We start from the raw sequence: 12,050 nt of genomic DNA, 5'->3' as shown, positions 1-12,050 counted from the left end.
GCAGCTGGGCTGCAAGTTCTTACAGCTAACCCTACTATATGACAATACAGTGAGAAATACAAGTATTTTGGATATTCAGTGTATAAATATTAGATGTATTATAGAAATTATTATATTTGCTTGCATTGTGGCCCCTTGCTGGTATGCCTTGTAGTGGTGGTGTTCCTCATACATTGGCATCTCTCTAGGGTTTCTTGGACACCCTAGCATGACAGAGCAGCTTATAGGGTCCTGCCGTCCGAGCATGAGCCAAGGGAATAAGATGGAAGAGCTGTTTGAGGCAGTATCTAGCCTATAAGCAAATGCCCAGGGAAGAAGAGGGCATACACATACCATACCCCCGTGAGAGGATGGCTCATCAGAAGAGGATTCAGGCTAGAGCCTGCTCTAGTTCTCAACCCACTCTGCTTCTCCTCCCTGTCCTTTGGCAAGGGTCTGAAGGGTGAACTGGACAGAAGTGCCTGGTGGCCTGTGCAGGTGATGAATGGGGTTTGTGTTTTGTCGTTGAAAACGTCTTGAAAAGGCACAATCAGAGAGTAATGGGCAATGCCAAAATCCACAAACATTTCAATTTTCAGTGCTTCTTTGTTTTTAATGGCCTTGTCATAGGCCAAGGCTCTTCTGTCCGCATGCTTTTTTTCTGTATTGCATTTATTGAAAACAACTTAATAGTTCTGTGAAAACAAATTTTCTGAGCCCTTGTGGCAGTGTGGACTGGGTCAGCTCTCTTCAGCAGCAGTGGAGGGAGCCATGGGAGAGACACAACTGCTTTGCTATCCAGTCCCTCTGCAAAGCGCCTGGGACAGCCATAGCCTGACACCTGCTATGGGTAAACTCAGAGACTTCCCCATGCCAGACAGGGCAGCCCTGACCCTGTCTCTGACTCTGTGACACGCCTGTGGCTTCTTTTGCAACTCAGATGTCATATTGCGGCTCTGGGGCTCATCACTGGAACAGGTCCAGTCGATACCATCATATTCAGCCACACAGAATAAATAGGCTCAAGCAGACAGTCATGTCTGAGAAACCAAAGCCAAACCACAAGCATCCTCTCTCACAAGACACCCATGACAGCTCTCTGCAATGCGGATGCTGCCCCATGGTTATTTGGACTTTCTGCAGATTTGATTCCAGGATTACAGGGATCTGCATGGTAAGGTGCAGGTGCAGCCCATCCTCCTGCTCCAAAGTGAGACCAATATCACCTAAATCCTGCCCAACCTTGTTTAAAAACCTCTGGTGCTGGAGGCTCCGGAGCTTCCCCAGACAATCTATTTGAGTAATTAACTGTCTGCTCTGTTCGAAAGTGTTTCCTAATGTCATCAATCTTGCTCCTGCAGTTTAAACCCCATTACTCCTCGCCATATTCCTGGTGGACATGCGAACTATTGATTCCTGTCCTCAGGCTCACGTTGTGCTGTACTCCCCAAGAGGGAACAGCTCCGGCTGATTTATTATGTAGCCTCTGCCCACGGAGATGACTCTCCCACGTGTAGTCCCACTGGCAAAAGGTAGACCTGAAAGAAAAGCTCTTTCTGCCATTGGGGGCCGGGTTTATTCTGCCACTTGAAATGAGACCCCTAATAACACCTGGGTAACCCTAATAACATCTGCAAACCACCGGGTGACCGCAGCACCCCGTGTSCTGGAGGCTGCAGAGGGCAGGGGCCAGGCGCCAGCTCGCACAGCTGGGGCACCGGTGGGGTTTGGGGCTCCGGGGTAGAGATGTGACCCATCGCTGCTGCCAGGGACCCACACCGAGGGAGAGCCCAACAGCAACTCTGCAAGGGTCCTCCTCCAGGCGGGCGGATGAAACAGCAGCCCTGGCCTCCTTGTGCGCGGTGTGCTCCCCGTCGCCCTGTCCCCTTCGCCGCCGATCACGGCTTCCCTGCAGTCTGCCCTATCGTGTCAGGCCGTGTCAGCAGCACACACGCACGCCCGTCACGTTGCAGGAGCGGGGAGCGATGCAGACCCACGCCGCCGGCCCCCCCAGCCCTCTCCGTTCCCCCGCGCAGACTTGCTCCTTTAAGCCTGGAGCAGAAATGACCGGCCTAATCCCTCCCACCTGCCCGCTCCCCCTGGCCTGTCCCTGACGTCAGGGGAAGGCGTGCGGCTGTGTGTGTGTGTGCAGGGTGCACATCGTGCACACATCAGATACCGCAGATCCATCAGGAGGCGGCCAGCAGCCAGCGCGCACGCGAGGAACCCCCCCCCTCCCCAGAGCCCAGCTGCGTGCAAGACGGCTGCTCCTCGCAAGGTAGCAGAGGAGCTTTCGTCCCCCCTGGGCACTGATGCTTTGTAAATCACAGCTCCAGGGAGCCAGGGATTGCTGAGGAGGTAAGGGGACGCAGCGGCCGCTGAGCTTGCCCAGCGTTAAACTCCATGTGCTACGTTTTATTTTATCGTTGATTTTTTTCTTTAGATGGTGGCGAGGTGTAAGGATGAAGGGCCACTTCCCTCCTCCGTCTCATTTATTCCCCACCAAGCTTTGAAACAATAACTCCTTTGGCAGCGAGAGTGGCCGCGTTGCATGTGTGATTTTGCTGAGGGGGGAAAAGAGCCGTGGCTTTGCCGGAGAGGGCTGAGGYCAGCTGGGAGCCGGCTCTCGGTGTGCAGAGGAGGGGGGTGTGAGCTGCAAAAGCGTGTCTTATTAAACGGCGCTGCTGATGCAGGGGCTMTGAACTGGTGTTTCATTTGCACTGGCTGAGCTATTCATTCCTGCAGACCRTAAGTTAGATGCACAAAGGAGGAAGGAAGGATGGGGATGAGGACATTTGCATGAGGTCTTTGAACAGACACTAGTCCAATCAAAAAAAAAAAAAAAATCCCACAAACTTGGTGTTTGGGAATGATGGTTATGCATATATGCTTAAAGGGTAATTCAAGCCTCCATGATGGCTTCTCCTTTTGCTTCCCCTTTGCTTCTGGCAGCCTGCTTGCTCTCCTCTGTGGCCTCCCCTAGCATCCAGCAGCGCAGCACTGACTAAGGGAGCTTTTTATAATCAATCCATAAAGGTGACATTCATATTTTAGCGCTAACCAGGCTGTATCGTAGGCGAGACTATCTCAGCAAAGATCATTGGAGTTGCGAGTGTGACTGAATTAGGTGGGGAGGGGAAGCTTTAAACGTGTATTCCAAATAAATGGCTGGTTTATTTTTCCGATAGCCACCCATCCCAGGGAAGGGAWTTTTAACATTCAGGATATGTGAAGGAAAATGTTTTACTTGCAATTTAACTCTTAATGGCATGATCCAGTAACGAAAAAATGGGCCTGGGGTGGGGGGAAAAGGGCTTTCATTAGCTTTGGACAGCGACGGTGTTTAGAAAAAGCTGCCAGACGCCGCGGCTGTGATCCTCCTCTGAGGAAGGAAGCATGGATAGAGGTAGGCTCCGAAGTACAGCGCCGCAGCGGCTGTGGTTATCCGTACGCTCAGCCGTCGTGCTTCCCAAAGCAGTTCCCACCCGTGAGAGCAGCCCCTCCAGGCAGAAGAAGCTCGTTCTGGGGCTCCGTCGGCTGCCGGGTTCCTCGCGGGTTTCCCTGGCACGCGTATAAGGCGGGGGGCCGAAAAAAATGTAATTTTGCGCGTAACTCTCGGGGCGCAGCGCTGGGTCCAGAGGGACGGCGCGCTCTGCTTCGGGCTGTGTCTAGACAGCCTGGGCTCGACGGCAGCGGAGGGGGGGGACCAGCCTCCCCGAGGATGGCGGCTCGCCAGAAAATTGCTTTCCCTGCTCTGTGCCCTAGATGGGGCGAGGAGGTGGTTTCCAGCAGAGCGCTGCGGCGACGGCTTTTCCTTTGAAAAGGTGCCTTTTTTCCCCCCCTACTGATGTGGCAAGGACTGGGAAGGTAAACCTGAAAAACTCACCGATTTTTAAACCGGAGGCATCGGCACTCAGGACGCGTCGAGAAAAGGCGACGGAGAGGCAGGGAATAACCCGTGCGAGACCTCGCTGGGAAAAATAGCAGAGGGAAAACAACCTCCAGCCAGTCAGCGGCGAAGGGCGGGGGGAGYGGGAACACTCGGGAGACCCAGGTGCGAGAGCGGCCGGCGGCCGCCGCGTCCAAAGCAGCAGCCCGGGAGCCGGGAGTGGAGACCGGGGGAGAAGTGAGCCTGGTGTATCTTCCAAAGGCTCCTTCCCCTTCTCCGGAGAGGCAGGGGGACCTCAGGAGGATGTTTAGTTAAACAAGGTCCCAGCCAGCACCCATGCCAACGTGTTCAGCTTTGAAAGGGGGAGAAGGAGAGAGACAGTGATTTTATTTGATAAACCGCAGCCCTTTCAGCGGGTCGTGACGAACGGGCTGCTTGGATCTCTAGATGAAAGCTGATGTGTCTAGTGCCTGTCGGCGTTAATTGGCCTGGGCTTTGCGTATTCTCTGACGGAGCGCGTCTGCCTGTCAGCTCCGCTCGGAAATGCTCCCTTGGAAAAATACAAAAGCTAAGCTAGCTGCCACGGGGGTGCCTGGAGAATACTGTGTTACCGCGGGGGCCTGGGGCTTCATTCGTGGATTAGGTCTCTGGGGAGGGGGCGGACGGATGGGCATCCTCCCCGGTGCCTGGGCGCCGAAGAGAGGTCTCGGCGCGGGGCTGACGTGTGTCCTTGGCTCCGAGGGCTGTCGCCCGCTGGCACCCGAGCGAAGCCACGAGCTGCCACCGGCAYCGGGAGGAGCGAGGGGTGGAGGTCCCGCGGCGGCCGGGGGATGTGCCGGGAAACCTTCCTGTGTCCCGTGGCCAAGTCGGGCAGTTGCCCGCTCTGCTTGGCCGCTCAGGTGACCTGGATTTTGTCCCCACACCCATGCACATGCGTGGGATGGACACAGGGCGTGCRGGATGTCTGCGATGCCCGTCCACCTGGCTGGGAGAGCCCGGGGCTCGTGAAGGAGGGTCTCAGCCCCYGGCAGAGCTTGGGGCAAACGCTGGCAATGGGGGCGAGGGGAAAAGAGCCTCTCTTCCCCCAAATACCCGCTCTGTGTCACCTGCTCGGGGTTGCCAGGAGGAGCGGTGCAGTCGCTGGGCTCGGGAGAGGGCCGCGGGGTGGCAAGGCGGGGAGGGCAGGAGAGGAGCGGGAGGCCGGGAGAGGCCTCCCCCGCTCACCGGCTGGACTGGAAGGGGAGGAGACTCCAGCGATGACATGCTCACATCTCCCCTCTTCCCTCAGCCCTTTCTTACCATGAGTTTAATTTCCTCGGTTCCTTTGTTTGCTGCGGGGATTTAAATGAGGTTGGAGCGGGGGTATCGCGCTGGAGCACCCCGTCGTGCCAACACTCCCGCTTCGCCTTGCTGATGGAGAAGTGCTGGCACAGCCACAGGCGGCTGCTTGGCCTCAGGCTCGAGGGCTGACCTCAAATTGGRGCGCTCTCCCAAGAGCACGCTCCCACCACGAGCTGAGGCAGGGTGGGCGGCAGCCCTCACCCCCAGGATCCGTAGGTGTCTGGTGCGGTGGTCCCCGGACAAAACCTCAGCAGCGTAAATCTGGACAACGCAGCATGGCTCTGGGTGCAAACACGCCACTGCTTTCTCCCCTCTTGCCACCTGGAAACATGGAATAATTTGGGTTGAAGGGTGCCCTGAGGGGGGGGTGTCTCTGCTCCAACCCCCCATTTCCAAGTTAGATATAATTTCCAAGTTGGAGCAGGTTGCTCAGGACCTCACCCAGGCAAGTGCTGCATATCTCCAAGGATGGAGATTTTGCAGCCTCCCTACACTCATGTCCCCTTGCTCATCCCTATCCATGGTGAGCTACTGTCAGGCTTAAGGGTCTTCCTCTCTTTCTCCTCCCCTTGTTATATGGGATTTTTATCCCTCTCTTCTAACAGAATGCCTCACACTGGGGCAAGGTACTTGTGTGGTGGAGAAGTGTTTTTGTGGCTGCCCCCCTTGGGACAGCTGGAGTCCCCCCCAAAATGCTTCTCATGTCCCAGGGCAGTAGTGCCAGGCTTGTGGCACAAATACAGTTCATRCAGCACAGAAGTGCAGTTTGCCATGCCAGGAGCACCCCGTGTGTCCCCCTTCACCGCCACTCATCTCCTTGCCTTAAAAATGAGCTTTCCACCACCTCTCATTGCTCCCTGGGACAACATCTCATCCTGCCCATGATCAGCTGTGAAACAGCTCGCTCTCTCCAAAAAACTGATGTTACAGACCCTAGTGTTGTGTGTGCATCTTCCAAAATATCTGAGCAAGCTTGGCAGAAGAGGGTGAGACAAGCCCTCACACTAATCCTGGAGACCTGCATGGCTGGATGTCTTTCTGTTGATGGACGTCCAGTCCTGGCATACCCCTGAGTAATAGTGAGTGGCAACCTTCAGTCCTGGGGGCAGGTGCCCTTGACGGCCATGCCCAAAGGTGGTCATTGCTGTGGGGATGTTGTCACACCAGCCCCATGTGAGCCCGAGGCTGAGCTGTGGTGGCTCCAAGCAGAGATGATTTTCTTCTTCCTCGTGATACCAAGACAGTTCCCGTCAGTTCACGCTGAAGCAAACTTGAGCAAGTGCCAGTGTTCGTGCTGCTTGGTGGTAATAAATGGGGAGGAGGAGGGTTGGTGTTGGAGCATCAGGTCATTTCTTAGCAGCAKCCACAGCATGAGACCTCCCATGTGAACGCCTCCTTTCTTGCCTGCCTGAGTGGAAACAACGGTAGAGGATTTGCTGCATGGACTGGTGGTGCTGGAGAGGCCCCAGCAGGAGCCAGGCTTGCTTTGCACAGGATTTCAGAGCGCCCTTGCTTTTCATGCAGCGTGCGCGCTGCCCCTGTCAGCTGCGATAAACCCCAGCTGCAATTCCCAGCACGCTCCAGCTCCCTGAATCACAGAGCTTCTCAGGGCACCCCAGCCCCTCTGGCCAAGGCTGGTCCCGCAGGTAAACCAGGTCCTCCTGGTGCAAACTCACGCTCGGCTGTCAGTTCTTCTGCTCTATCCAATTTGTTTCTGCAAGGCTCCCCACTCGTTTGCCCTGTCACATTCCTCTCTTATTTTTGTTTTGCCTCTGAAAAAAAAAACCTTCCATTTTACCATCCCCCTTGCAGACCAGCCGGAAGAAGCTCTTTCTGCTGGCTCCCACTGACCCCCTTAGCATACTAATAGTTAGCTCAAAGCACAGTTATTCAGGTTAAATACTCCCCATTGTCCCTGATCTGGTGGGTAAGCCCAAAGGCCCCATCAGCGAAAATGCACACAGCCAAGGCATGTCACTGTAAAGCAAGTTTTGCAGCGCCAGCACCATAACATCACTCACATTTGAGGGCCGGATCCCCCAAACTCATCACGCTTGTCTGGCCCTGACCGTGCGGGCTCCCGCAGCATCTCAGGGCAGTTGGTCGCCCAAAGGAGCCAGTGCGTGCCCACCGGGAAAGGTGGTGCCAGCCAGGGCGGAAGGGGCAGAGCGACCTGCTTTGAGGCTTTGCAAGGGTCATGAGTGGCTACTGCTAAAAAACTAGCTAAGGCATGGGTGAAGCCACGGCTCGGCTGGCTTCGGGGTCCCAGAAAGCGAATGTGGGTGGTGAAGGCAGGACGAGCCGCCTGTGTCCTCCCTGGAACTTCATCTGCTCCAGAAAATTTCTCCTGTGCCCTTGGTGCCTGCTATTTTCAGCGTGGAGGTGACCCCCTTTCACACATCCCTCAAGGACTCCTTTTCTCCAGGGGACATGGATGAGTCAGAAAGCAAATTTAAAAATTGCTGGCTTTCCTGGAGCATGAAGCATGCTGGAGTGGAGGTGGGGTCCCAAATGTACCATGCAGCCCCCACGGGGATTTGGGTGAAGGAAGCGGTCACTCAGCATGATGTTGGCACAAACTCCTTATCCCTGGGTGACAAGGAAGCCACTGGCCTGGATGGGCAACAAATGAGCCCCCCAGAGCCCCAGAGCAGCCGTTCATACCAGCCTCTGGGGGCCAGTGGTGCTCGGCATCAACGGTGGCGACCAAGAGGAAAGGAAATCCAAGGAAAGGCTGTCTAAATGTCTCCGACAGCACTGCTGGCAGCGCAGCCGCATGAGCGGCTGCAGTGCTCATCATGCTCCAGAGCCAGCTTGCTGGCTGGCTCAAAACCCAGCAAAGGGCTGGCTTTCACGTGCTGACCCTCGCGGCGATGCAGTGGGCGGCCGCTCGCCCGCGCTTGCTCTGCCGCGCTCCCTTTCAGCGCGAGGCCCCGCTGCCAGGCTTTGTTGCCGACTGGTGCAGCTCCTCTTGCAACAGGAGGCTGGGGCGGAGGGGGGGGTCTGTGCTGTTTGGCTGCAAAAGTGCAGCTTTGTTGCATGTGCTGTAATTTTTTTCCAAACCTGAAAAGCTGGTAAGAACTGAAGCCTGATGATAAGAGGTGTTGAGGGGAACGGAAAGTGCCCGGGGCAGTGAGGAAGGAGAAGGCACCCTGCTGCGTGTTGCTCGAGGGTCTTATCAGGGCACGAAATGCCATGTGCGCACTGCTGGGGGGCTGTGCAAGAGCCTTCCTGTGCCCCTTTCGGGCAGGGGCAGCTGAGTGTCAGGGTTTGGGTCTGAGCCACGCACCGGGGAGCTGGCCCCACTGCGGGTCCTCCAAGGGGTCACTGTTGCCGCAGCACCTGCTTTCCTGACCAGGAAGAAAGCAGATAACCACCTTCCCTCCCCTCTCAGTGCATTGCCATGTTGGTTTGCTGGCACCGGGGGGATTTTCAGGTGCCCCGAAGCAACGGTGAGGGTCCTGCATGGGAGCTGGGTTCAGCTCCAGCCGTGGGAAGGTGCCAGACTTTGCCTGTTCTCCAGAGCCCTCTGTGTGGGGTTATTTTCTCACCATATTCAGTAGTTTGGGCCAAATCAATGCTAACCAAGGGCAAACGAAGTCCCCTGGCAGCTATCCTGCTGGCTGGAGTCTGCTCCAGCCTTGACCTGCCCTCTCAGACCTCCAGCGTCTCCAAAACCAGTGCTGGAGTTGACTTAATCGCTCTCTCAGCCTTTTTCCTTTACCTTTTTTTTAGCAAAAAGATCTCCGTTTCTCTGCCCTCCCATTTAATTTTTTGGACTGCTAAGCTAATCAACTTCTATCACTTTTCCATGGCTGGGAGAGCTGCGGCAGAGCCTGGGGGTGGTTTGGGGGGTCAGGTACTTCTCTCTCCGCGGAAAAATCTGCGTTACCGCCCGCTGGCCAGAGCGATGGCGATGGAGCATCTGGAGAGCAGCTTGCCAGGATTCCCCCGTGAGCGGCTGAAGGATAACATTTCTCCCAGGCAGGCCAGTTTAACGCTTGGCAAAGGCTGCTGCGAAAATCTCTYGAATTACCTGCTATTTGTTGCCGCTGTTATTGCAGAGGCCCTGGTTGGGGGCCCGATCGCGCCACGCGCTGCGCGGGCATCTCTGCAGGACGCGCTGATTTATATATGGGCTCCATTCCCAGCCGGATACTACGAATAAAAACACGTAGTGGTAAAACTGAAAGAAAGACGTGACCAACCACGCTCTTCCCCAGTTGCTCATCGATTTTCCTGAACATCCCGGGTTCCTGTAACCCAGGATGGGGCTCCCCGGGCTATTGCCGATGCTGGGGTCTCCCTCTCGGGCTTTGCTGGCCGAYGGGGGATCGGCAGCGTGCCGGTCCCCGCAGAGGGGACGGCTGACAAAAGTGCCTCCCCGAGGGTCTGCTAACGGCTTCCCCCTCGCCYGCTAGGTTGACGGCAGCAGCGGCGCGCGGCCGTGAGCTCGGGCACCCTCTCCCGCCCCGCCGGCCGCCCGCGACGGAGCAGCCCGCCATGTCGTCCGACCCCAGCGCGCCGCCGGCGGTGCCGCCACTGCACTCGCCCAAGTCGCCCGTGTGGCCCACGTTCCCCTTCCAGCGCGAGGGCAGCCGCGTCTGGGAGCGGGGCAACCTGCTGCTGCGCGACCTGCCCAGCCCGCTGCCCACCAAGAGGACCCGGACGTACTCCGCGTAAGTAGCCGGCCACCGCCGCCGCCGTCGTGGCCAGGCCCTGGGTCCTCCCCGGGGCGAGGAGGGCCGTGAGGGTCTTCCCCGTCCGCGTTGGCACCCGGCCGAGCTGCGGGCCGGGGCCGCTCGGCCGGGTGCCRTCCGCCCCGCGCCCCGGGCGAGCTTTCGGCCCCTCTCTCCCCTCCCGCAGGACGGCTCGCGCCTCCGCCGGCCCCGTCTTCAAGGGCGTCTGCAAGCAGTTCTCGCGCTCCCAGGGCCACGGCTTCATCACCCCCGAGAACGGCACGGAGGACATTTTCGTTCATGTGTCCGAGTAAGTCCGAGGAGGGTGGGTGGGGGGATCCCGCGGCGGCAGCGGCGATGTGCCTCCCGGCTCGCCCCGACGCGTCGGCTCGGACGCCGCTCGCCGGCGGGGTCTGCCCGCGGCGCAGAGGCGGCCGTGCGAGCCGGGGGCCCACGGCCCGTCCTCTCCCCGCAGCATCGAGGGCGAGTACGTGCCGGTGGAGGGGGACGAGGTGACGTACAAAGTCTGCCCCATCCCTCCCAAGAACCAGAAGCTGCAGGCGGTGGAGGTGGTGCTCACCAACCTGGCCCCCCACGCGAAGCACGAGACGTGGTCCGGCCAGATCATCGGCTCCTAGGCGGCCGCGGAGGGGGGGGCCGCGGGCCGGCTCGGCCGGCAGGCGCCCGCGCCGGGATGGGGGGGAGGGAGGGTGGCAGCCGCGCGGGGCGTGCGGGGAGCCGGGGCCACCCCACGACGCGTGAGGCGTTCGGTGTCTTTTATACAGTTACGGTTTCCTTTCTGTCTGTCTGTCCGTCCCTTCCTCCTCCTCCCCATCCCCGGCTCCCTGCTACCCCCTCTTCTCTCCCCCCCCCAATCCGGCCGCCCCCGAGCATCCCGGACCCCCAAGGAAGCGGTGCGGGAAAGCGTCTGGGGCCAYGCGGGGAGCTCAAGAAGTGTGTCTGTGGGGGGGCAGAAAGTGCGGCTTAAAGAGAGAAAAGGATTAAGGGAAAAAGCGACCCCGTGCTCAAGGGTGGGTGCGCTCGGGTCGCCTCTCGCTGCGAGCGCGTTTGCCGTCCCYGCTGCCAGCCCCGCGGCCACGCTCTCGGTCACTGCTGACTGCCGAGGCCGAGCCCGGGAGCCGGGCGGCCCCCGGGCTCCTCTCCTTGGAGCGAGCTGACGTGGCTTTTGGGGTGACGGCTGCCTTCTCCTCCCCCGGCCCCATCGCCCCAGCCCCCGTGGTGATGCCCCCTCTGCGTGCGCGCGCGCGTGTGTGTGTGCGTCCGTGTGTGCGTCCGTAGTTTGCCGTGGGGCGGGAGGAGGGGGAGCCGCCTGCGGACGCACCCCCCCCACCCGCCCCTTCGGTGTAGACAGGGTCTCGTATATAAAGCACAAACTTCATTTTTTGGTCGTCTTTGCCACGTTCCGGCCAGGCGGACCCCCATGCTCGGGGAGGGGGCAGGATGGCGGACAGCCCTCGTGCCCACCGCTGCCACCAACGGGCACGGAAAAAAAAAAAAAAAAAAACGAACCGAATGGGTTTGGTTTTCCATTTCCGACCGTTCCGTGACAGCGACGTGGGTCTGCTGTAACCAGGGAGAGAAGCAGGGGCAAGGGCCACCCAGCACCCAGCCCGGCGGCATGCGGGACGGCTCGGGGCGACGYGCGCCCGGGGTCCCGCTGCCCCGAACCCCGAGCTCGCCCTGGGGGGGCCTCCGGTGCCCCCCACCCACGGGCCAGCCGTGTCCCGGGGCTGCGRCGACGCCACGCCGGCTCCGGACCTCCCCGGCCACGTGGTCGGCTTGGCCAAGACAAACTTTAATTTGTTTTTTTTTGTGTTTTTTGTTTTTTTTTTTTGGAAATAAACTAAAACTCTAGAATTGTCGGTGTTTTTACAACTCTAGCGCGGGTCCCGCCTGTCCGACCTTGTGGCGACCTTTGTAACATTGGCAATAATCCATTAAAAATGACTTTCCCACGAGCCCTGCCTGTGCCAGCTGTGCGTGTGCGTGTGCGCGCGCGCGGCCCGGCCCGGCCCGGCCCGGCCTGGCGTGCAGCCCCCCAGCCCCGGGAGCAGGGCCCGGGGATTTCTGACGCAAGGAGGAGCAGCCGGGGGGAAGCGGGGTGGGGTGGGGGGCTAGCGCAGCCGCTGGGCTCTGCCGCT

The 12,050-nt window shown here is 58.9% G+C and overlaps 1 protein-coding gene across 1 annotated transcript; it reads left to right on the top strand.

Annotated features, from left to right (window-relative positions):
- The first annotated feature begins 2,310 nt into the window (after positions 1-2,310).
- CSDC2 (cold shock domain containing C2) lies at positions 2,311-10,526 on the top strand. Its single transcript, XM_085323461.1, has 4 exons — positions 2,311-2,337; positions 9,631-9,888; positions 10,076-10,198; positions 10,364-10,526. The coding sequence occupies exons 2-4, from the start codon at positions 9,713-9,715 to the stop codon at positions 10,524-10,526; spliced, it is 462 nt and encodes a 153-aa protein (XP_085179587.1). The 5' UTR covers positions 2,311-2,337; positions 9,631-9,712.
- Positions 10,527-12,050: the final 1,524 nt, after the last annotated feature.

The sequence above is a fragment of the Rhea americana genome, unplaced genomic scaffold (assembly GCF_003343005.1).
Source record: "Rhea americana isolate MKP2758 unplaced genomic scaffold, rheAme1 scaffold_85, whole genome shotgun sequence".
Classification (NCBI taxonomy): domain Eukaryota; kingdom Metazoa; phylum Chordata; class Aves; order Rheiformes; family Rheidae; genus Rhea; species Rhea americana.
Note: the sequence above shows the minus strand (reverse complement) of the source record. Positions and strands in the feature narration are given on the sequence as shown.